This window comes from Antrostomus carolinensis, unplaced genomic scaffold (assembly GCF_000700745.2).
Source record: "Antrostomus carolinensis isolate BGI_N321 unplaced genomic scaffold, ASM70074v2 scaffold11518, whole genome shotgun sequence".
NCBI classification, from domain to species: Eukaryota; Metazoa; Chordata; class Aves; order Caprimulgiformes; family Caprimulgidae; genus Antrostomus; species Antrostomus carolinensis.
The window spans coordinates 3935-31073 of record NW_010333709.1 but is presented as its reverse complement, the minus strand read 5'-3'; the positions used below and the strand labels follow the sequence as shown (position 1 = coordinate 31073).

General features: G+C 35.7%; 1 protein-coding gene across 1 annotated transcript in view; it reads right to left on the bottom strand.

The window, feature by feature from the left end:
- Nucleotides 1-25985, bottom strand: part of CPEB3 (cytoplasmic polyadenylation element binding protein 3) — a 49612-nt gene extending 23627 nt beyond the window's left edge. Inside the window, exons 1-5 of the mRNA XM_029086474.1 lie at nucleotides 25934-25985; nucleotides 12926-12949; nucleotides 10781-10788; nucleotides 8009-8168; nucleotides 6069-6158 (exon numbers count right to left, since the gene is read on the bottom strand). Of these exons, the coding sequence (XP_028942307.1) occupies nucleotides 6069-6158; nucleotides 8009-8168; nucleotides 10781-10788; nucleotides 12926-12949; nucleotides 25934-25985 (334 nt within the window). The remainder of the gene's footprint in view (nucleotides 1-6068; nucleotides 6159-8008; nucleotides 8169-10780; nucleotides 10789-12925; nucleotides 12950-25933) is intronic.
- Between the last annotated feature and the right edge of the window lie 1154 nt (nucleotides 25986-27139).

The window sequence follows — 27139 nt, the reverse complement described above, 5'->3', positions numbered from 1 at the left end:
GGTTTCTTCAGAGTTAAAAAAAATTATTTTGCTACCTAGCAATTCTGAAAGAAAATAGCATTTGTTGAAAGCAACATGAAAGCTGGGAGAGAGTAATTCTGCAAAGCTACTTCAGAATCAGATTTGTTCTCAAAAATATTTTTATATTTTGTCTCATCAGATTCTTGTTTACTCCTAGAAAAAGAACTTGCAAATGGCATAGTTGTAGGGACAGAGATTTTCTTACATGAAGCAAGCTCCTTGAATGCTCTTTGACAACTGGCACAGCAGTCTCAAAGACAGACAGACATTTTAAAATCATCATTACCAGTACAGCACCAAGAATCCTCAAACATTTAAGACAAGACAGGAAATAGTGTGAAGAGCTTTAGTCAGGCTTAAACAAAAGTCAGGCTTAAACAAAAGTCATCAAAAACCTAAAAGAAAATTATATACAAAAGTAATTGAAAACCTAAAATTCCATACAAAACCAACCTTAAGTTACACAGCTACAGAAGAGCTGATTAGTAGGTACTGCATTTTGCTACCACACATTTTGTGTATTGCATTGATTTGGGATTGTGCTGCCCTGCTGTGGGAAAACACAGGGACTACAAATTACATAAATGGCCCCAGATGTCAATGAGTAAAAGACTGACGCTGCACGTGTGTGTTGGAACACACGCAAACCAAGTTTAAAAAAGATCTTGCATCACTATTTGCCATACAGTGTATTTCTGGATAAGGAATGCCAGTTTCCATTCTAGCAAATATTATGATCTCTGACTTCAGTTTTTAAAACACAAAAATTGGCTAGGCATTCTATGCTGGACTTTGGTGGTTTGGTATTAGATCATTTAAGCCAAAGCAATCAGTTTCAGTACAACAGATTGCTGTATTCGGACAAACCAGATACTTCCTTGTGAATACGGCTGATGAAATTAGAATTATGACTCTATACTTTCTCCTTGCAACCACTCATTTTTGCTCCTCTGGCAGAAGCTACCATTGCCACTGCAGTAGTAATGGAATTAACCATGCAAATGGTCCTCATCCATGAAATCAAGATCAGTCAGAAGGCTACCAACAACAGTGTTCCTACGTAATGTTACCTTAGAGATCATCAGGAAGGCTCATACAGTCTGTGCCCCCAGTTGTTTTAAATTAAAGCATGAGAATCACTCCACAATGTTACTTTGTGCAACTCTGCAAACACTATTTTCTTCTTCACAAGATCTTACTCATCCTTAGTGTCCCATGTAGAGCAGCAGGGACAAGTGTGCTTATTTTTATAACAGAAATAACAGAACAGCTAACTGAAGAACAGGGAAAACAGAAGAGGATCAAACTGCTGCACCACACATGTAAATCAACTGTAAAGCCAAAGCATTCCTCCTGTTCCAAACCCATCCTATCTCCAAGCTCTTCCATGCTTAATTTTCTCAGTCTGTATCTCATCTTTATCCAAACATCAGTCCTCCTAAATGGAAAGCAACAGAGGAAGACTTTTGCATAATTTTTGCCATGTTAAAACATGTTGTGCAGTTTTTACTGATTGCTAGAAAAATCATAGTTATCACAAAGAAAAATCAGTAAAGACTTAAAAAAGTTGTTTCAAAGCTAGCAATCTGTTAAAAAACTAAAAGAATGTTTTTGCAACAGTTGGCACCATCTGTTTAATAAAAAAAAGGGAAAAAATCCCGACTGTAGTTAGCATAAGCATTACTTAATTCAGCAAACCAGCAAATAAGTAAAAAACCCATGAATTTATATTGAAATAAAATATGAATTATCTGGATTTTGACAGAGTTAAACAGACTGTGTCACAGTAACGTGTTACTAGATTTGATAACATTCTTCAGCGCATATTTCATTATTTTTCCACATCTCATAGGTACTCAAAAAATACTTAGCCACAAACCACATTTAATTCCCAAAACTCTGTGGTGAAAGCCAAGTAAACACATTACAAACTGGACATCTGCTTACCCAAGACCAACACATGGCATTTATAATTTTGCCAGTTCTGTTACTAACATATCCAAACAGATGCCAAAGGAAGTAATCCAAAGACTTTTCAGGCAGTGGGAATGAATTTGCCTTATTCAGAAGCAAAGCATTAAAATCATCTCATGGATGACACCAACATAAAAACCTGGTGCTAAGCTTTACAGTGCATCGGAGAGGTAAAAAGAAATGTTAAGGCAATAATACAGATGCTCAGAACTAGAAATAGCAACTTCTTATACACACTGTCAGCTGTTAGCAGCTTCTCTTGCCCAGGAGCATAGTATACACTTTCAGTGACAAAACAGCTGGGTGCCACCGGTCCCTCTTCTCTGAGCAACCTAAAATATTGAACTCACAGGCAACTGACACATCCTGCAAGGGCTGTTTGATCTATCAGATGATTTTGGTTTTGTTACTGTAATAACCAAAACTCAACCATTGACCAAGCCAGACGGCTTTCCCAAATAGATGCTCAGTTTATTCTGTGATGTCAGGCAAGTCTCTGCAAGGGTAACAAAAATCTAGAATATCTGGTAAAACAGGTAAACCTGGATAACACAGATAGGATAGATGTGCTTGAGGAATACGGTGTAGACACATCCATCTTGATCTGCAATTCCCCAAGGTCCAAAATCATAATGTTGGCACTGCACTGAAATAAGCCTTGTGTAACTCACCATGCTGGAGATTGCAGTTCAGGATATTTCACACACAACAAGTTTATGTCCATCAGGTCCAGCACTGAACTTGAGGTGATGTGCCTAAGTGCACCTGCTCAGGTTGCCAAATCCAGGAAAACCTTCTTTGTTCAAACTCAACACTGCAGGAATGTTTCCGGACTCCAGCTATTTCTGAAAACAGTTTATATGCCACTGCACCTAAGCTAGTCAACCCCATACCAACTAATAAATTAGCTAATAAAGCTTCCTAGAACTGCCTACACATCTATGGCCTGACCTGCCCACTAAACTAACCAGAAAAAGCCCTTGGGGAGGTGGGGGTGGTGGTGGAGGTCACTAGACTGTAAGCGACATTTTATTTTAATCTTTCAGATTGCCTGCTTGATCAGATTAGCCATGGCTAATAGTTCCTGCAGCCTTTTGTTCTCAGCCCTAAGAATATCAACAGACTGTTCCTAGTATAGTGTGACTATTATACAGAATTCATACATTGCACCAACATAGTAAACATTCCACAAATTCAATAAATTATACCAGTAAGCAGATACTGGAAGTCTGTATTAATACACTGAGGACTGTGAGGGATGTTATCCCACGGATGTAACTATGAAGACAGAAAACCATGATGTAAAACTGTCCTAGTGTAAAACTCAGCTGACTATGCTGACCCATGGCATCAACCAGTGACAGTGTCTGCTTCAAACCTCTCACTGAATGCTTATCAAAGCAAACAAACAAAAAAATATTGAACTTTGTTGTAAGTCCAGACACTGCCCACTGCTCTGACCCTATAGACATGAAGGAGTGATGAAAAAGGCTCCCCATCAAAAGGACACTAAAGTCTGTCTGGAGGTGATGGCATATTTTCAGAAAGAGCAGGGTTCAATTTTACTGCCAGTGGGGCACGTTCAATTAGGTAGGAGAAACCTCGGAGGTCAGGCTTTATTAATGTGTGAACAAAGATTAGCCTCTGCATCATTCCCACTGCATTCCAACAATCCACTTTTCTTATTTTCCTTTGAGATTGCTAGCACAAAAAACCCAACTCATTCTCTCCTCTGTTATTTCATGTCTTTTTTTTTTTTTTTTTACATATTTTCCATTTGAAAGAGTCATATTCAAAATGTCAGAGAATTTACAGGCTAGCAATGCAACATGGAAGAGCAGATATCTAGAAAAAAGAACGGAGAAAACATTTGAATTCATGAGTATTTGACAGCTGAATGAGTCATGTCACTGAATTTTGTACCAAGCATAATTTCAAATATCCCTTTTCATTGCACTGTGTTTTTTCAAGAGATGCCTGATAATACATCAAAACAGCTTAAAATAAAAAAGTAAAAAAAAATAAAAATAAGAATTTTAGTTCTAAAGGAATTGCTAATGAAAAACAGCAGTGGAGGCATTTTATTGTGGTACTTCTCTCAAAGATTCCATAATAACTTCGGAAAAGAGGGACTCTTTATAAATGTAAAATAGACCAAAAAGCTGTGAAAAAATTTAAAATATTCATTCAAACTTTACCCTTTGACTCCTGGTAATAACATTCTGTCTTCTATGCAGATGCTGCCTGCAAGGGATCATAGTAAGTCAAGTACATTTGACCTACCGAGCTTAACATGACTGTAAGTGAATCTCAGAGACAGGAATGCAGGACGTATGATGCTGCAGCCCTGATTGATAACTAAGTCAGTTATAAATAAATCTGGAACAGTTGGGATTGACTGTTGTTTAGTACTTTCAGACAGACATTCAGGGCAACTGGCAGGGGCTTTGAAAGCTGTTTCCTATATTAGAATCATGACAAAAATAGAAGTGAGGCTGCATTCCCTTGTCTTCTGCTAAAATAGATCTTACTCAAAAACATTTTTACAAGTTTGGCGAGGCATAACTAGTCCGCTGTCAGACATAGAAAAAAATCATAATTTGAAATCCCATATTGATCTACCATGAACAGTTACTTATTGAATTAGTAAGAAGGAAAAAAAAAAAGAAAAAAAAGAAAAAAAAAGATGGAGAGTACTAGGAGATATTAGGGACAAGGAGAAGCTGGTTTTACTACATTTTTGTTTTAACTCATAACTGAAAGTACAATCAGAATTCACTAGCCCGAAAGACCCTAAAGACCTTTAAAAATAAAATAAAAAGGGAAAACCATATATTTTACCAACTGTCCTTAGGAATATATGGGTGGTGTTTGAGCTTTAGGGTGTTTTCTTGTTGGTTTTGGTTTTTTTGTTTGTTTTGCTTTGTTTTTAAATTCAAGAACAGATGTTGCATAATAACTACTGACAGCAAGGCTGAGTTGTGAGTATAGAACAGGAAAGAGGGAACATGTATGGGTTTTTGTTCTGGTTTTAAGTGTCCCAAATACTGTTTACAGGGCAAGCATTTGTCACAGAGTTATCTTGCCTCCGGCACTGAAGCTTCCAGATAAATTAAGTTGGCTTTTATTTGTGTGGTTTTTACAGTCAAAATATATCTATCAAGATATTGTAGTATTAGCTAGTTCACTGACTGAACAGCCCAACCCTTAATGAGCAATTAAGAGCTTTCAGGGTCAGTGAGAACATAAAATCTTAACGTGTAGAGCAGAAATTCTGTGTGTAACTTCATGCTACTCTTTCAGATGACGAGTGAACTCCCAAACTATATGCAAGAGGCATGCATGACTGAGTATATAACGTATGTAATATAATACAAGTTCATAGGTGAGACTAGGATACAATAAGAGCAATTTCATTTACCCAAGTAATTCTCTCAAACAATTTCCCATAAACTGTTCTTTCTCAATCAAAACAGGTCTGCACAGTGTTTTGCTGACATATACGAAATTGCCCCACTTGCACATTCTCTAAACCACCCCAAACCAAATCAGCTCCAACCTAAAAGCTCCGTGAGCGTGGTGCACGATACCAGCCTGCCCTCTCCTAGCAGAGCTCATTGCTGTGGTTCAGCACCCAGTGAGCCTTGATGTAGACCCTGTGGTTCTGAGCAGGATCAGAACACACACAAAGCGGACTCATGCTTCTCTACAAAATACTGTGCATCCAATCCACCAGTGACTTCCAGCTAATACTCCTGTAGTTTCCACAATATGCAAACTGCAACAGAATCAGCACTAGGAAATTCCTGCAACTTGCCTTCTAAAGTAAGCCTAGCATAAATTAAGGCATGATTCAAGGACTCCAGACTTGCTGAAGAAATAAACACACAGGACCACATTTCAGTCACTGAATTGTGTTTTTTCTGTCATGACAACTGCTGAAAATATGCTTGTTGAATGAGAGAAAATTCATCATAAAGAGTCAAATCTTTTCTTTGTGAAGGACTGACACATTGCAGACATAGTTCCTTTTTACCAGAAGAGCCTGCATAAATGTATTTTAAACTAATTACCTTTAGGTGGAAAATATGACTTGCTTTCAGCTTTGTGAGGCCAGTCCACCACAAGAGGTCCAAACCTACGAAAGCTGGCAGTGATCTCATCTACAAAAAACAAATGAGGCACCTTAGAGAGAATCTGAAGACTGACAGTGGCAAGGTAAAAATTTTTACTTAAAACAAACAAAACAGTATTTTCTACACCTATTAAGAACAGTACAAACTGGAATAATGTACATAGAGGATGCCTAGATATTCCTTCACCTCTGTGCTATACATAGCTGCTTAAAAAAGTAATTTTATATTCCAGTAATGCAAGTTTGCAGCAGGATTAAATGCAAACATGATCTATCAGAAGTGAATATGCTTCAGCTGCAGTCTATTTCTAATTATAACCACAAAGCAGGGTCAGATGCAGCCACATGGGACTGACGAAGGAGCTACATGTCAGCATGGCCACTCCTTATAGCATGCCCTAGAAAGCAGGCTGCATCAGGTCATGCGGCTTTGGGGATTTCACCTTCCTCAGTCCCCTCTGGAAAACTGCCTTGAATTACCAAGTCATTTCTTAGTTTTTTAAGCATCAATTTAGAAACACTGTAGAACACACGTCCCAAACTATCCTATAGGACAACTTTGCTCTACATGCAAATGCTTCAGAAAAAAGTATTTTAAGGTTTTGGTTTTTTAAAATATTTTTTCACAGTGCATTTATGTACTCTAAAGAAATAATTAGTTTAAAATTGTGTCTAATGTGATGCTAGACAGAGCAACAATCCATCAGAAGAAAACTTTGAACACAAAGGCAGTGGTTTTCTAATTTTTTGATTGCTGTTTTTTGATTGTTATGTGTGCTGTTTATCTGACTCCATGAACTGCATGTCACATTTTTCAAGTGACTAGAGCCACAAAGCACATATTACATAACTCAGGAGCTGAAGGAAAAAGGTGTTACTGGAGTAGACCTCTCATGGAAGAGTAACAGGTTCCGAGTGGCCATGTAGTAACACGGCCTATCCTTGCAGGAGAGGCGGGCATATATTTTGATTTTGAGTGACCCAGCAACGTTCACATCAGTTGTACTTGTTCACCTGCTGCTTCTTACAGACAGGGATCCAGACTTCCCAGCAGTCCCTATATCAACAGTCCTGCAACTCATCATGTGTCACGGGAACTGCATTTGAGCTGTTTGTAAACCACAGACTGGCAACTCATAGTGTTTCTTTATCAAACCTGCACATGGCTTAGGCTTCAATTTAGTAGATCAGATTCGGAGATCCCTCACTTTTAATTATACAGCATCCTCAAATTCCCTATGTATGCCAGTTGAAGCTAGATAGTGGTAGATTCCAGCTATAATATGAAAAACACACCAAAAAGCATCATTATTTTGGTTTGGGAGCCAGGGTGTGTAGGGGTACACACAAGTAGAGTAGATATTGATTGAGACCGAGAAAAAACCTAACCTACTAAGCTTGTTATTATTTTGTGACCATATTTGTTTGTCAACTGAACACTGTATATATGCTGATATAAGAGCTGTTTAATTAAAGCCTGATTTATTTTGGTAAGGACTGTATTAACAAGTCCTTAAAGTGAACCACATGTTTTAAAAAAAACTGAGAAAGACTACAGAGGAGTGACAGTACCCACCAAGTTCCCTTTTTCAAGAAAAATGTTCCCACTTCACACACATGGAAACACACACTGCTATTGCAGATTAGAAGACCTGCTATGCAGGCATTTCTGTCTCCATCTCTTCTGATGTACAGTACAAAAGAATGTCAGGTAAATTCTCTGGCATTGCAGGGGGTGGTGGTGTTTGTTCATTTTAAATAACGCCACAAGCACTACAAGCAACATACCTGGGAAAATACATTTGTTTTTATGAAAATCTAAAGTAATTATGTGAAAGAAAATTCCCACATCTCACCAATGTAACTTATTCACAGTACCTTCATCAATGTCAGGAGGAAGACCTCCAACAAACACCTTTCTAGAATAGCGTTCCACTCTTTCACCATTCTGACAGCGTGTTGGAGAGCTGAGACCCGATGATAAAGACTGATCACCATGACTGTCGTCTAGGAAGCCATCTTCAATGTGATGACCGACCTGTAACAGATTTTGTAGTATCTATAGTTAACGCTATTTCCTGGAGAATTAAATATTTCTGTAAAAAAGGTTATATTTTTCCTTTTACTGTTTTGCTTTAACAGAAGTTGCATTAAAGGGCCCAGCTAAGTGGTCCATCCAAATGATGTTCATTAGTACTGCTTCTATTTTTCCAAGACTATAGTATCCTTACAAGACCATAACCAAATTTAGCTTTAAAACAAACCCTTGCAAACAGCTGGCAATGAAAACCAACAAGTTATCTGATGAAATTGTGCATCATAGTTATAGAAAGAACCTTTGTAAGATGTACATTTCAAACTGATTCTTAGAGATTTAAATCTTCCATAACCGATCTTGAAGGAATGATCTTAAAGAGCAGATCCCTCAAGCCACTGCACTGCAGAGCAGGACAGTCTCCTTCAGAGTGCTTTACAGGGTCCTAACCACTTCCTCCTTGAGTGAACAGAGGCCCAGTCTGAGTAGGGGGGGCAAACAGCAAAATAAACATAGAAAAGCTTTGTATTGTGGATATTAAACAGGTAGGTGAAGCAAGGAGCTTAGCTAACAAGAAAAAAAACACCCTTTAAAATCTTATTAAATAAACTACAAAAATCTTGCACTTGAAGAAAAAAATTTTTAGCTAGGACAGCCTGTCAAGCCATTACTCAGCGTTAAAACACCCTTTCAGTAACGAACTAACAAAAAGCAACATCAATGGCTGCTACTTCGTTTGCTAACGAAAAGTATTTATTTGTGATCATCTGATGCAATTAACTTGTTGCCATTACTACCAAAGTATACACACATTATCTTAAGAATAGATTTATTAACTCAGAAGATAAACTAAAGAAATATTCAAAGTCTGTATGTAAGCAACACTGTAGAACATGCCAACTTTAGAATTTAATAATTCCCTATACATGAGTTGAAAAATAAATCCTGCAATGTAGAGAGATGTACAAATAGGAACCCCAGCTCAACTCTGAAAAGGCTAATTGTCCCCTCATATCATGGAGGATTGCTTCCAGGGATGGAATTATAATTAATTGACACAAACAGTTTACAGGGGAGTTAACTACAAATACAAATAGCAGGGCATATAATTAAATTCAAAAGTAATGAATCACATGAAACTGACTTCCAGCAAGACCTAAGGAAGAATTAATACCATACTGGTATTAACAACACAGGGAAGCACAGGAAATAAAAACAGGGGCAAGGAGAAAAATCAAGACATGCAGAGGGACACTAGTCAGAAAAGTATACAGACTGAAAATATTGGTAGTAGAGTCTTCAGTAGTAAAGGACAGCTTACAAGAAGAAGCAGCAATCCTATATATGGAAAACAAGCTAAGAAAAACCAGGAAAGATATTCTGACTGGCACGGAACACTAGCCTGATTTTTTATGAATACTAGGCACTAGCAAAGTCTGGATTAGAAGGAATATATTGAATGCACAACCTTGACAGAGATCACAGGTACAAAAATCTACTGAAGCAAAGATCCTACTGTGCTTTTAAAGCAGCACCAAACAAAACAGGGTAAGTGCCACAATCAGAGAAGGATTTAGAGATGCTACCCTTTAAAGTCTAGTATAACTGGTTGTCAGAAATGGTGGGTTTAGAGCATAAAACAGGAAAGACTATTGATGAATATTCCGTTACTGGACAAACAGGTCATGCACATACATAAACATTCACATTTCAGCATAAAAGAGAACACATGCATGAGAGAAATAATAATTAGGAAGGCTAAAATTGTGTAAAAATATCAAATCAGAAAACCCACAGAAAAGTAGGAAATTTGAAAATATCCATGAAAGGTTGACATTATCAAGAAGCTAATAATAATCTTTTCATATTATATTTTATTTATTATAAAAATAATCTTTTAATTCCCACCCTGCCAACCTACCTTCATGTAAAAACTAAATAACAAACATGAGCCATTATTGGAAGCTGACATATAAAATTAATGGATACTAGAACAAGGTGTTGAACTAAAATATGTATCTACAGAGAAGGCTGAGTAAGTGCTGAGTTCTGAAGGAAATAAAAAAGCACAGCAGCTTAAAAAGAAATATGTCACCTCTTATGCTAGAAGCTTGACAGTCTGCAAGCATTGTACTCATCGTAAGTAAATGCAAAAGATGATCTAAAACTTTATAGTTAAGTCAAGTATAGAGTTAAATGTATGAAGTATACATTTCAAATCATGGAAAGCATACAGACATGGGAGTAGGGAAGGACTGTTCACTACCTCTTCCAGTAAGGGGAAAGTGCATTGAACACAATCAGTACGTGGCAAGGCTGAAAGCAAATCAAACTGTGGAATCCCTTGCCATAGGCTTTTTAGGATGCTGAAAAGTTTATGTATGTTCAGAAAAGGGAATAAGCAAGAACAGGAGAAAAACCCATTCTGAAGCAATAAATATTGAGATAACACCTCGAGAAACTCCCAGAGGCAAATCTCTGGGAGAGTATTATGGGAAAACATCACTAAATGCCCTATTTTTATACTCCTGTGCACCTCCCCTGGCATCTCTGAGTTGTCAGTGTAGCAGAAGAGCTTTTGGGCTGATTTCCCATAGCTGTGCTTACTTCTGTACCTGAAAAACTGGTTGTAAAAGTTAAAAACAAGGTACCTAAAAGAGCATGACTCAGCAGCTCTAAGCATGAAAGGCTTGCCTCTTTACAGAAAGAAAATGCAGGATCAAGTAAAGAACTGATAGGTTATGGCAACCTCCAAGAAATTTCTGACAAAGCCTCTTCTCACCAAAGATGCTTAGTCACAGTGACAGAATCAAACACTAATTAAAATATCCAAGTATAATAAACATGAAATGAGTCCCTGCACAGATTCACCTCTGGGTACTCTGCATATTACCACAATGCAAATGGTAAAAACAATCATAGAGAGGGATATATGAGAATAGTTGATAAACAACACAACATTTCTTAACAGGCTATTGTAGAATTTAATGTTTCTTGAGGTAAAGAAAGCTCAAAACACTCTAAAATTCAAGGTAATGAAAAAGCATGAATATCACAGACGTTAATATTGTATGAAGAAGGCAAGTCACAAAATCCCCAACATCAATGACAAGATACACGCGCGCACACACACACACACACACACACACAAGTCTACTTGTTACAATCAAAAAGCTTGAATTTCACATAGGAAACAATTATTATGGAGTGAAACATGCTTTTTGGTAGAGTAACAAAAATTCTGAAAGCCTAGCACTTTCCAAACCTACACGCCCTGTTATGTCATCACTACAATTTGTATAAAACAGCCTACGCTGTATTTGTCACAATTACTGCCACGTTACCGTATTTCACTTCTACAAGTAAATATGAGTTGCAAGAAGTTAATACTGTCCAACTGATTGCCATCTCCCTCCTTCCCTACTTTGGTGCTATTTGATCAATCTGGAAACACTTGCCACAATCTTAAAATGAAATTAAACAGTGTTCACATGCACAGAGAGTATACAATATTATATACTCTGCATACTTTCCAGTTTGGTTCAGTACCATGAGCGCAATGAAAAAGTGTCAGGAAGCTTTCAACATCTGTTAACAATAGCCTGTTCTCTGGAAGCAGGGAAAAATAGGAAGGTAAGTTTGTGGGGAAAACGTAAATCTTTTTGGTTTAGCTATCAAATAAACATTAAAAGTAGTTGGCTTTGAACAAAATCAGATCAAATTCTATATTATAAAGTGTGTTAGTACAACCTGTACAGCCTACTACCTCAATCCATACATGTGTGCAAACTACAATTTACTTATATGCTATCAGCTTGCTTCTATGGCTAGGTTTGTTTCCAAGCTTCTTCACAAACGTGATGCAAGGTCTACATTTTGTAATGGAAGCAATGTCACATGCATAGCTGTCACAGAACATACATGAAAAAGAAGATAAAATGAAGTTTAATGCCAAAGTACCCCAAGCAGATGGCACTGCCCAACTCTAATTGTTGAAAGCTGCGATCTTCACTGTTATTTTCTCAATAAAAACAGTCTGTGTAAGCTACAACAAAGTACATAAATGTAAGCTACATAAGTAGCTTGGTAGTCAGCGAGGTAGCTATTGTCTATATCCATTAATCTCTCTGAATAAAGATATATGCAGCACTGTACACTTCTAAAATGTTTTCACTCTGCTTTTATTTTTTTAAGGGTTGCCTGTGATGAAATAAAGTTAAAATGTGCTCAAATGTTGAATCTTTTATTACTATTATCATTATCAATATTCACTGTTGAGGACAGTTATTAGTATTAGTATTCACAATGTTCTACCTAAGGCAAGCCAATGTAATACTCAAATGTAATATTAAATGAAAGGTGTTGCATCTAAGAAAAAAGTATTTTTGAAATTTTCAACACACTAGTTAAATGTAGTTCTACAAAAAAAACCCAACCCAAACCAAAAAAAAACCCAAACCTGAAAACAATCTTTTTTTTGAACACTACGCATTTGAAGTCATAAATATGTGTTACGAAAGAGTCTACATTCAGTCATCCTCCAGTTCACTAGTAATAGCAACACATTTGAAGTTATCATCTCAAGATCATAATTGCTTTAAGCTGCTATTAAAAGGGAGATGTTTTGCAAATAAAGAATATGAGATTGATTTATACAAAGCAATTGATGAATCAAATAACGTTAAAATTGGTAACAACGTAAGAGAACTAGATATTTCTCCCACTATTCAGCAAACAAAACATTTAGTAAATACTTTTACCTCTTCTCCGCCCATAGCTCCTGGCTGCATGTAAACACAGAAGAAAATTGTCGGTACAGCTGTCATTAGATTTAGCTCCAAAAGCAAAGAAAATGTAGCTGCTACATCTTCTCTTTTTCCCCTCCCACCATAAAGAAGGAAAAGACATTCAAAAAGTGCAAGATGAAATTCAAACAACCCAAGACGAGAAAAAGTTGGAAGATGACACAGCCAGGGGAGAAAAAAATAAAAATAAGAAAAAAAAAAAAAGGAACATACCTGCTGTGCAAGTTTTCTACATAGAAAAGTTATTTAAAAAATCAGGCATATTAGACTTACAGTACTATAAAATAATAATTTAGGATTATGGTTTTAAGAGGCAATAAACATAATCAACAGTAATCCTAATTAAAAGAAGTCATTTTGCATTTTATTAATTAGTTGTGGAGAACATATTTTCCAATTATGTTTCAATTTAAATAATTAACCATCTGTAAATACTAAAATCCTACCAAAACAATGTGAACTCAATAGCCAGTATGTTCAGACAAATAAAAACAGATTGACAAAACGTCTTTATAGCTACCAGAATTAATACAGCATTTCAAGGAGGCATGTATCAATGGCAAAACCCACAATATTGTACAACTGCAGAAGCATATTTTGTGATATAATAGGAAATGCAAAAGGCAGCATTTTTTGATCTGAAATTTTAGAATACTAGAAAATAATCTGGAAAACAGTGTCTTCTACACAGGGACTTCAATCTGTCACAAAACATATCTGTGGTCTTCCAAGGTAATCAAATGTGGAAGGCTAGGGATCAGGCAGAGATTTTTCAACAGAAACTGAGCTTAGGCAATAGGTAATAGAGCCTTGTTTTGTTTCTTTCTCTCTTCATTGCAATACTATTTGTGTTCCTCCTCCTTCCCAACCCCATCTCTTATTTCCAAAAGTAACACTATGCTTTCTGGTTCTGCCCTATATGCCCAGGTTTTAGCTTTGATTCCTTTATCTCTCCTTACACTCCCTCTTAGCCCACTTCACCTAGTTCCCACTCCCTCCTCCTACATCCCAAGTGTCCCCTACCATAAAACCTTCTTCTAGTCTTCCTATTTTTTCTATTTCCATCTTCAAATGCACATCTTGAGGTGTCCCACCATACCCTTCAGCTTCCCCTACCTACTTTTCTTTGGCCAGCAATTACATGACAGATCAGTGTGGCTAGTTGAGAACTACTCATCTGCTGACTGCCACCACTGAGTGGCCTGAGGGGCTACCCAGAGCAAAGGCTGAATCTTGTTCAGCACAGGCACTGGCAACCTCTCTTCTACCCAGAGAGAGGTTACTTTCTTCCTCAAGCCCTGAAGAAACATGGTCTCAGACACATACACCTATGTCTTTTTCTCCTACCATCAATGAGGCCACAGAAGAGCAACTACATGACTGTTCCATTAGAGGAATTTAAAAATTTCAAGGACTATGAGGAACTGCTTCACAGTTTATGTTTAACATACAGTACAAGCTGTTTGTGTGAACAGCTATTCAGCCACTGTGATGTAGCCAGTAAGCCCTGAAAGAGACTCTGCTTCTTGCACAGCAATAGGGAGAATTAATACTAGAGTTGGCTTTGAAGCAAGAATGAAATTAATCCTCCTCCTTTCTAGTTACTGCAAAACCGTATTTCATTACTTATTATGATGGCAAAGAATCACTGTCAGACCTCATGTAGAAAGTCCTTGTCTTGCTGCATCCCTATACACCAAAAAATACACATGTATCAAGGTATAGCTATCAACAGCTTTTGAGAGCAGTTTATTTGAAAGAGGTTTCTCAAACAGAATGCTACCAATCTAAAAATTAAATAAAGAAGCAGTACTTTAGCATGAGATGAAAGAGACTTCTGTGTTTCTTTTTAAGAAAGCTTTATATGTTTAATGAAAACATTTAGGCTCTGAACAAAGATAACAGTACATGATGGCAGAAATCTACCACAAACTTCTGTAAATTTTAGAATAATCTATTGCCATTCATGTATTATAACAATTCTATATTATACTGCACTGCATAATACTCCTTTTCTCTTATATATGCACTCACACACAGAATCATTATGTCCATAAAAAATTTTACTGAAGGTATATTTACAATTGTCTGTAAATTCTGGGGGAGAATAGTGCAACACATTCTAAACAGGAAGACAGTCAGCCTAGTCAGCTTTTTCTGATTTAAAAACATTGCATCATATTTAAACACTCAAAGGTGAAGTTTCACCACTGTTTATTTTTTATATATATACATATACATATACACACTCTAAAAATTGATAATGAACTCAGTTTTACCCAGTGTTTACATTAAAATGTTACTTTTCCCAACAAGCTGACAGTTATTCAGCATGGCAACTTAAGAATGTCAACACACACTTTATTATGTTGTTTACACAGGATGCAAAATAAGAATGTGTCATTTGAGACAATTAAAAATACTCATCTTGTTCATAACTCAAAGTTCAGAGCACAACAGATTTAACAGAAGGTTCATTAGGTAAATTTCATAAGGCCTCCAGTTTGAGTAAATATTTTAGAAAATAAACAATTTAGAAATTATTATTGAATGAAGACCTTTGGGAGCCAATAAGAAAATTATTGCACTATTACAAACAATGAAATTGCCAGTGTTATATATCTGAAGCTACTTTCTCTATTAGGCAATTCCAACAGAAGACAGAAGAAAAGAAACTAGGAGATCCCAAAATTGTACCGACCACCAATGAAGCCTCTCCCATACACTGATTTCAGTGCCAAATATGAATGTCGTTTTGCACAGAAAACCATGTTCTGAAAGGTTTCAAAATTCAACACAAAAGTGATTCTTTCCTAGGTACGCCATAGAACATTAGAGTATTAATGAAAACATAGCTGCTTTAAGAAATGATGACTGCATTTTCCCATGTAAAATGTGAAATTGTTGCAAGCAAGCACTGATCAGTTGTGCAACTCCCAGAACAATCACCACTGTGTTAGTGTTTCTCCATCCCTTTGTAACTTTCTTTAACTCTGACAGGTAGAAAATTATGCAACCACTACGTCCCAAATTGTATGTACTCAAATAGAAAGGAACAATACATTCTTTCCTACCTCCTGATAACCCTCCTGAAACTATTAACTCACCTCATCCCAGAAGGTGAGTGTATTTTTACAAACATGAAACTGTATGTTGAAGAACAGAACTCTAAGCTTTAAACAAACAAGCTAAATTAATTCGCCAAACCCCAAATCTTGCAATGCAATTAAGTAAATATAGTCATAATGCTACTGGAATTCTCAAAAGCCTACAGCTAAGATTACCGATTGTGGCAATAAATCAAAATACACTCAACCAAAATGCTCAAATTTTAACTGCATCTCAAAGAAAACTATATGAAACTGATGAAAAAGAACTTTAAAGGCTTGCATTTTGCAAACATCCATCTGGCAGTCAAGAGAGAAAGGGTCTGCTGGTGGCATAAGAACACACTTGCAAAAAAATTATGAAGAGCCACAAAACTCTTTGAGATTTGGTTTATGAGATGAGCATAGCTGCATGACACACAGAAGCACACAGCCACACAAGAGAGCCCTCAAGGATGCAGAAGGAAGGAGTGACCTAGAGAACCAGAATATCTGCAAATGTGCAATGTTGGCAAGAGAAACAAAGTTACATGGATGGGGGAAGTCACTTTGCTGTTTAAAGTTACTCTTGCTCAGTTCCTATACATCCTGAAAAACAAGAACACAATCAAGCAACAGAACATTGCTTATTGTGTACCAACAAGTAAACCACCTTAATTCTTCATTGCACTACTTAGGCTGGGAATAAGTTTGGTTTTGGCCTGTTGTTTGTGTTAGAAGATTCCAACACAAAAAGGGACATTGTGTAATTTGTGTGATAAAGGCAAACTATGTAAATAAACACCAGAATTGCACAAACTATTTCTGAGAATTATTATTAGTAAGGCAGGTGTTCTGCAATTTATTTGAAAGAAATGAGACCATGTGACAACCTACAGAAATGAAAGGACTTTGACTAAGACATATTCTTATAAATTTATTCTTAGTGTATGTTAAAACATAGACATGAACCATATGACTCAGCCAGAATACCTATGAAAGCTCATATGCAATGCCCTACCTGGTAAAACCAATGAACCATCCAGACAAGTATTCAGTCTTCAATAGTGTCTCTAGAAAAAGCATGTTAGGCTGGCCACTATCAGTGATATGTTTCTCTTATTACCTCAGCATTCCTAGTCATTGGATGAAACATGTTAGGAGGCACACTCTCACCTACTTCTAATACCTGCTTAAAGGCTTTTTGTTAACAATTTGTCTAATACTTTTTTGAACCTATCTGTACTATCTGCTTCCACAAATTCCTGTGGCAGCAAGTTCCAAAACTAAACTACAGAAGGACTTCCTTTTGTGGGTTCTGCATGGATCTACAGAAGTTTCACCAATTGCTCCATTACTTTTAGCTCCGTGGAACACCGTGAACAGCAGTTTTGCACTCCCCTATGATTTTTCTAAGACTCTATCATATTCACCTTCAGCCTTCTCCACAAACAGAAGTGTTTCAGCTTCTTTAATCTCTTGGTAACTTAGTACAGTCACAGTAGAAACAGACCATAAGAAAGAACAATTAAAAGATCCAGAGAAAATGTGAGAAAAAAGCATAGCTAACTGGAGAAAAAAACAAACAAACAAACAAAGCTTCCAAAGGGGATAGAGAAAATTATAGTAGAGCAATGAAACCAATGTTCATTATCAGCCTCATTAGCTTTACCCAAGGCTGCAAAGACAAAAAGTTTAAAAACCCAAAGTTATGTGTTGTCACTGGTTTAATTTATTCCTATGAAATAGGATTATTTCATAATCAGGCCACGAGAACACAAAAAATCATGCACACTTTACAGCTTGCACTGGTTTACTATTCTGTCTCAAATCACACCTGTAACTGGGCTGACTACACTCATGTAAGGCTTGTAGTACACACTGTTCACAATATGCTTCAGTTATAAGACCACAAAAAATAAAAATCAGTTGCTCTTGGGAGAAATAGGTATCAGTGATGACTACACAAAAGCTCAACCTAGAAATGTGTATCATCTGACATGATTCAGTTAAATGCTGACACAATACATCAGCACAAGAAGGCGTAATAACAACTTATAGCTCAATACCCCTGTGAACCAAGCCTTTGAAGTTAAACACTTGCAAAAACAAAAACCACCTTACTTCATCTCCTAGAGACAAGAGATGTTAGTCATGTGAAACAATGAGTATCCACTCTTAACAGCTTAATCTCTAGTTAAGGGTTCAGTTTTTATAGATTAGGAACTGTGGGGAAAAGTTCCCCTGGGAAGAGAGCTAGCTGCACAGGGAGAAAGTAGAACAACTAACAAGCCTGACTGAAACACAATTATCTTCTTAAAACATATTTATGTATGAAGCCAATCAATCACATGCTGATATTTATTCGACATGTTACTATCACTACCATCAAGAAAATGTTCGGTATGGAAACTTTAATATTGTTCACCTACATCAAGCAGATCAAAAGCTTTCAGCAGCTTCATTATGGCTTAATTAAATAACTTGTAAGAGAGAACTTCCTGGAGAACCTTTTCAAATGCATCAAAACTTATTAAAAATCTGGTAACTTAAGTCTCTAGACAAGCTGATGAACTTCCAGTATGTTCATACAGGCGATAATATTGCCAAATTAATTTGTTGACTTGTCTTATAAATCAGATTCTAACAGCAACATAAAACTGACAAGCTGTGAAAGATTCTCTTCACAGATTTCAGCAGAGGTATTGGACAGGATTAATTTGTGCTAGAGCCTGGAGACTGCATGATGCTCCTCACTGTAAGAATATTTATTATGTTATTAAATTATGTTGGGCCATTAAAATAATCTTTACTGGCTAGGCACATCCCTTAAAAAATTTTCTTTATTTGGACGAACTACAACACCTAGGCCATGAGATATTATATGCCAAATAAGATAGTGACATACAAATATAGCAATTTCATTTGCTATAACGTACATAAAGTTTATTTATATTTTTATTATTTTAAAAGTATCTATCATTCACGAACTTGCCTCAAATTACCCATGTGGAAAAATCATAGTTGCAATTCAAGTTTTCTGTTTGATCATTCTGTCAGTCCATGCTACTCTGTCTGAATGGTCAAGGTTATCTAACAAACTGTCAAAACGTGAAAAAGAAAATTATCACTGAATAAGAGCTATGGAAGGAACATTTTATCTAAAAAGTGGATTTTCATACAGTTAGAGGTATATGAAAGGCAGTAGCTAGAGTGGGAGCAGTTTGAGTAACTTAAATTGTAGCAATCAACCTCAAAAAATTATATGCACATAAACACAGTTTAGAATAAATCCGACATTTTTACTAACTAAAATAGGAGTCAAGGTTGACATGAACAGTTTGCATACAAAGATGAGGCCAATGCTTGAACCGGGATGAATTTACTGCATATAAAATACTATTTCTGGAATAACAATTTCTGGATTTTATCTAGATAAGAAGCAAGCTGATAAATGAATATGACATGATAAAGTAAATATGCATAAAACTGTGGGGGGGAGAGGGGGAACGAATTACATTTGGGAGAATAAAGAATTAAACTTGTTTCACTGTATTAACTTTTGGGTTCCTTGCCATAGTATGTACTGAGCTTTACGTGCACAGAAATCTATTTGCTTCCAAAGAAAGTTTTCTATATATTGATCTGTTATTTGCAAAACACTCACCCCACTTTTTCAAGGATAGCACTTACAATTATTTTTACTTCAGCATGTTTCAGCATTTGAGGTTTCAGGGGTTATGTTTCATGATGAGCAGTGCAACATGCAACAAGATCAGCTTGTTTAAGAAAATAGTGCTCTTTCTTCCCCTTTTCTATGGCTAGAAAAGCTGTTCACAAAGAACAAGACTTCTATCCTCCAGTCTTTTTAAAGAAGTCTTTGAAAGAAAACATACAGTCCAAACAATTTGGGTTTGGGATTAATTATTTCCCATCTAAGATTGGTTCAAAAGGTGATTCTCAATTTCCATCAATAGATGGGCTGGACGTGCAGATGGGTGTTGTGATAGTTTGGCAGTATTAGCTTCAGTAGCCCATTCTGGTTCACTTGTTTCCAATGCTAGCAATTCAGACGTTACAACAATCTCCTTGATAAGATATGCTGACACACATACACAACTGAATTCCATAATCAGAAAAATACAGTCTTCATGCAAGGTGTATGCAGTTAAGGCCCACACATGAATCTCAAACACTTGATCAAACATGTGAGCTGCATTTGATACTCAAAACTATTGTTTAAACAGCTTAGGTCTTCCTACCTTAGGCACATTGAGCAGCCAAGCATCTGTGCAAGACTTACCTATTTTCATTTCTTTGGTTTAGTTTAAAAATCAGCTTAATGATAAAACTCACATTTCTAACAGCCAGGCTGATAGGAATTTCCTTCATGTTACTTCCAATCTACCAAACCTAATTCTGGGCTGCAGTCTCATTGCTTCTAGCATCATACATATAATGCTCATGGAATAGCCTGGAAAATCTTGTTCTTAAAATTCTACTGAAACAGATGGCACTTACCCACAATAGACAGGATCACACAAATGAAAGGAAAGCAAATTGGTGAGGTTACAAGGCAGGAAAAGTGGTGGGGAAAAAAACCCAACAAATAAGAAGGCAGTAAAAAGCTACAAAGTTGGATTAAAAGGAAGAAAATTTAAGAAATCTTCCTCGCCAGAAAAGGCTTTAGTAGTCACTGATAAGAGGTACTGCCTTCAGTAACAGCCAAATCAGATCTGAGAAAGTGCAGATGCTAATATACAAAATTGAAAGGAAGAATGAAGGAAAAGTATGTTTTATTGCTCCCCTGCCTCCTCACCCTCCTTTTATTTTTTTAATTAAACAGGTATTGAAGGGACTTTGAGATATTGGTTATCCCACCCCACAGGCCTAAGGCAGCATCAATACTGTTTGTGCAGCTGGTTCTGAAAAACTTAACAAGGTTATGTATAAAGTGACAGTTCACACACTCTGGGACTCTTATGAACCCTGCTGCCTTTGCTATGTCACACTTTACATCGTTAATTTTTCCCTCCAGTTAAATAAACTCTGATCTCTTCACAATTAAATCGGGTCCAGTTTTGCAAACCTTCTTCGGTCTCTCAGTGTCTTTTATTCCTTTATATTATTCCTTATATGTTAATAAGCTAGTAACACATTAGTAACCCAACTTGGCAATTGGGCTAAAGAGCTCAGCAAATTCCTAAAGGGAAGTACCAAACCATTAGAAGAGACTGATGCCTCTCAAAATTTAGCTGTATATTTTCCAAGACTATCACTACAAAAAAATCAAGCTTTTATTAGCTATTACATTGCCAATCAAAGATTTTGCAAGGCAAAAATAATTCACTAAACTTTCTATTCAGAGTGGTTCAGTTCAAGCTATACCAATAGTGTTGGCAAAAGATTTAAATATAAAATGCTATTTCAGCAACTTGGTTATATCTAAACACGATATGTGTTTGAAAGTAATACATCAGAATACAGGAAGAGCCAAGTACAATAGCTCTTAAGGAGACAAGGCAATTTAAAAACCAATAGAAGCAGGAAAATAAAAAAAATGAAATTGTTTTGCTGCCATTACATTTTCTGTCATGGCATGATGACTTCCTCACATAATTATTATCTATAGTATTTAAAATAAATAATAAAAAAAATCTCTACACAAACATCTAAAAAGGTGCCCCAAACCCCTGTCTTAATGTATTTTTCAAATTTTCAGAACAAACAGAACTAAGTGACACTAATAAAAAGAAGAAGAGGCAGTCAGATGGAGAGCAAACAGTACCAAGCCTCACAGATGACAAATTTTCATATGAGACAAGAATGAACACTGGAAGCAGATGGAACATGTGAAGCCCAACAGCAGTGCAAAGTCAGGGTACAGAGGAGCTTTAGGAAAAACAAAATTCCAGCATTTCACAAAGACATTTTTCCTCATTTGTTGGTTTAACTACTTTTAGTCTAAACTTATTTTACAGAAGTTTGTTTGAGATCTCAACAATACAGTTCAGTGCTTCCTTAGAAAAATCACACACCCTTTTTTATTCCCTGTCTCCCTTTTTCACCTGCTACACTTCTCTCCCACTGAAGTTTACTGTTAACTTTCTGGACATCACAAGAAGCACTAAAGATAGCTCACTACTTAGCATTTTCATTTAGTCCTATTTATATAGCTAATTAAAAAGGAGCATATATTAACTCAAGAGAACATCCTGTGTCCCCCAAACAGAGCAACTACTACAGAAATGTATGGCTGTGAATGGAAGTGAATGCTATCAAGAGAAGGGGATAGAGTACACCTTTGAGTTAATTTTGGCAAATTAATTTATTTTCAGATTTTGTTTAGTATTGTAAGCATACCTTTTAATTAGATCGCAAACATCTACTAAAAGTATCATCAATATATGGTTTCTCTTTAAGTTCATACACGAATTCAAATACATAAAATCAATAATTCAATTTATGCCACATTTCCACTAGAAATTACACTATCAATTGTATTTAATAAGGTGCTGTAGATCAATGTTTATAAAAATTGTTCCACTATTTAGCTCAGTATGAATGACATTATTAAAAAGTTAACAAACATATGTCACTTATTGACTAAAAACACTACCTCAATTAGAGAAATTTCAAGTGGAACTAGTATAGACAAAAGCTATAGCTTTTTTTTTTCTTTCCCTTTGCATAATGTTTCAAATTAAATATTTGCATCTTCCTTTTGTTTAAACGTTCTGTAGGATTATGCTCAGATCTCTCTGAAAATTTGAATATTGCATTCCTCAATAGAAGCCTAATTCTGATAGAGAACTTCAAGAACCTCTACATTATAAACCTGCTTATACACGTGTGCAACTGTGTGTGTATGTACACAAGCACAATGCCATTAATGACTAAGAGATTAATAATAATTATGCACTTTAAAGTAATTTCTTCTATCTCACTAATTTTACTATTTCAGAACTCAGTGCTTTGAGATGATGATGATGATTTATAGCTTTGCACAATGATGAACAAAATGGTGGCAGTACGCCCTGCGCTAAGCCCTGCCAACTAAGCAAGTAACACCTTCCCTCAAACCAAACCATCCCCTTCAACATTTACAGACAGTACTTCAAGACAGTCAGTCAGGCAAATCTCTAGTTTCACAAGGTTGTAACCAATAAATAAGAACACCAGCTAAAGCACTGTTGAAAGTGTTGCCATGAAGGACGAGAGCTAGAGAGACGAACTTCCTCTCTCCCTACAACATGTGAAGTAAAGTTTTGCATTACTGTTGGCATGAGCCTGTGTTACCTTCCAGCTTCAAAAGATTGTGTACAATGTTAGTGAGAAATTGAGCTTTGAGTAATAAAGATTATTACTGTGTCTTCACAGTAAGAGAGAAAAATGCTTATGTAGCAATGAATAAAAATAGAATGTGAAGGTTGGATTTACAGATTCAGCAGGGTTTGGTTTCACAGAAATTATATATAGATATTACAAGTATTATGATTTAAAGAAGTTACATAAGTTCTCCAAATTGCTCCAAAAATTACTGAGATTAAATATATTTTGGGAATTTTTATTCTATTTTTTTATTTTACTTATTTTGTAGTTTTGGTTGGGTTTGGGTTTTGTTTTTGGTTTTTTTAACTCCAAACCACAACCATTCTAGCACAGAAAAGAATATTTCTTCTTGGACTAACTTTCCTTAGTATATTTTCCCATTTAGTATAAATCTCCAGAGCTGATTTAAATCACAGAAAGTAATTTTTAAGCTTATACACTTGAATATTTGCTTTTATTCTCAGCTCTTCAAAGATTTAAGAGTAAAAACCAACAGGTTTCACAGTACAATAATTCTAGCTTCTGGGCTCTTAGTAGTGCCCAAAAAAGGTGTGGCCTTGCCTAGTAAAGAATGGGAGGGAAAAGAGATACAGGAGAGGGAAAATATATGGGAACTTATCCAGACTTCTGATTTGCACTGAATTTCATTCAAAAGAATGATCACTACTATTTTGCACAAATTGCATATTTAAGATTCCAGGTTTATGTAAGTCTGAAAACAGTTAATATTTCAATAAACCCATAATATTTTAAATACTGGAAATGCATAAGTATATTTTTATTAGGTCCCTTGGTTAGTTATACTAATCTTTTAGCCATACACGAGGACTATAGCTGCAAAGGATCATTATTTTTTTATAAACAACCAGATTATATACCCACTGTAAAAATTTTAAAGTAATTAGGGAGGAAGAAGTATTTTCTTAAATATTATCTCCGTTAAAAAGGTAACTTTTTAAACAAGTATATCTAGCAATGACAGAAATCAGAATAGAATATATTCATCTACTTAAGATAAAAGTGAGTTGTCCCAAAATGAAACAACCCTGATTTGATACAGTACAGCATATGGTATAGCTTTTTGTATCATTTTTCATTCCTGCCTTTTAAATATCTCTGTAAGACTCTGTAAGAAATACTGCTGTATATTCCATAGTAACTCTCAATTTTTCAAATAACTCAAAATTCAATCATAATCTCCCATCTTCACAATTATATTACTATTGCAATCAGCTTTTTTGAAATGCCCACATTCGAACAAATGCATTGAGATCAGAACTCATGTCAAACAGGAGCACTCTACTGTGCAGAGCTTATTTGCACACACACACTCACATGAACAGCTTCCTTTTTTAATAAAATCTTTAACTAAATTGAGTATTTCTCCCAGTTAATTACTTGATTTCCCATAATTTCATGTGCCCATAAGAAAATGGGGCATATATGCTAACTATGACAACAGAAACTCTGCGAAATATCACCTCATCATTAATAGTGTAAAACTAAGAGAGCACAAGTGAAGCCTTCTAGGTTCCAAAAAGCTGGCATTTAAAGCCAAATGTTAAAACACTTGCATTTTGTCTATTACAAATTATCAATTCTTCACGTTTATAAATTATTTTTAAATTCAGTTTGGTACTACACAAAAAACTGTTGGTTTTAATTATACACAGTATTACTTGTACCAACAGTGCAAAAGCAAATAATTTTAGACAAATCAGTAAAGTAATCCTAACACCTCTAATACAAGATTGTAAGCAAAAACAGACATTTCAAAATAGTGTTTCTTAGGATTAGATGGATCAAAACTATGATTTGATCTGCATAGCTCAGTTCTACATCACGCTGGTGGTGTCTAACACCCCCCACCTCCCCACTATACAATACGAGGATCTCTAGAGTTTCCAGATACATTTTGGCAGGTTTTTTGAATGCATATGGTCACGACTGGATTTTTATTTTTATGTATTTTTACATACATAAAAATGTATTTTTATTTTTCCAACACAAACAAAAGCAATAATCTTCCTGTGAAGTTCAGCCCCACACTTTTTTCTCATCATTTAGATGTCTAAACATTCTCTCCAGTCCCGTCTACATCATGTTCTAGGGAAACCAGCAATGTAAACTCCATCAGCCAATGTAATTGTATGCAGAACTTGTAACAGCTCATCCCAACAAGAAGAAATATATTTGGAGAGATTTCAGAAATTAATGTTGTAGGTCTAACACACCTAATGAGGGAACAACAGAGACTGTTTTGCAGTATTACCTATAACAGGCATTATGAAGCTTCCAGTGGAACACAGAAAGCTAATATAAAGCTAATCTAAAGAATCACAAATTCTACCAATAAAATCAGAGATTATTGATCTATGAAAATCATTTTAAGATAGTACACATAAACTTCTATGCAAATATTATTATTACACATATTTATGTCTCACTGTACAGCTATGTACACAATAAATGTAAGAAATAATATTCAGCATGATGTGTTAAAATATTATTAGGACATATTAGTCATTAGGTATCAACTACTTACTATTAAGAGCCATAATATTGTCTGTTCCCGGATGATGGAAGTTTATTCCCATACGCCCTGCAATGTAAATAAAAGCTATTTTTAGTGTTTTTATTTCAAAACTGAATTAAAGTTATTAATATTAAAAGTTGCTAAAGGGGATGAACAGTCTGGGTAGCCATCTACTGAAGACAACTTCCCAATAATACACATTTAAGGTATTTAACACCATAGTACCTTTAGTGTTATGTACTTAAAATACTGAAAATCACAAAATAAACAATGAATTTTTTTTTAAATACATCCCTTTGTACTAGGAAAGTATTACATTTACCCTTTCAACATAAGGTCTCAGAGTTCAACCTTGCTGCAATTATGCCATTTATAGTAGGCTTCAAATAACGAGTATAGCATTACAAAAACTCCATTTGACTGGTAAAAATAAATCATTGTTTTCCATACGACCAGTGACATCAGAAGCTCCCAAGTTAACAGATCACTGGACACAGAGTGCTTACTCAGTTTTGTATTCTTCCCTAAGAATCTGCTATCACTTACTATTTGAGATAAGATATTGGGTTGGAGGGAGCGTTGTTCTCATGGAGTACATACATTCTTTGAAAATATTTATTCTTGACACATAATATGGGATCATCATATACAGAAGGTTCACCTTGAAATTCAAAGGAACTCTGCTGGTGTAAGTTTGCAGGAAGCTAGAGAGATGCAAAACAGTACCAAGTTTCTCAGGTGAGATTTAACAATTGAAAGGTTGGCTTAAGATCTGATAACTTCAGGAACTGGAAGTGGGAACAAATTCACACACAGTTACCTTGTTTCAAAGGAGTCAAAGCAAGAGATGAGCCAAGTCTACTGCTGTTCAGATTAGTTTTAGATACTATTTAACTGAGCTGAACTATTAAAAACTTACCGTGAAGAAACTTTGTAACGGTGTTTTTGTAATTAAACTCCTGGAAATAATTTGTAAACTGTAATTGATACTAGCCATTGTTTGGAAAAAGATATAAAAGGATCGTTATAGCCACATAACAATTTATTTCAATTAAGTAATGTAAGTAACTTAAGTTACTTACAAGTGTTGTAATCCATGTCATACACTGCTGGTATCTCTAGACTTGTGCCTAAATTGGGAGCTAAGGAAAAAGGCAGTTTACATTTCTTCACTACATTGGAACTCAAATAGAGGAGCGCAAGACCCACTCGCTA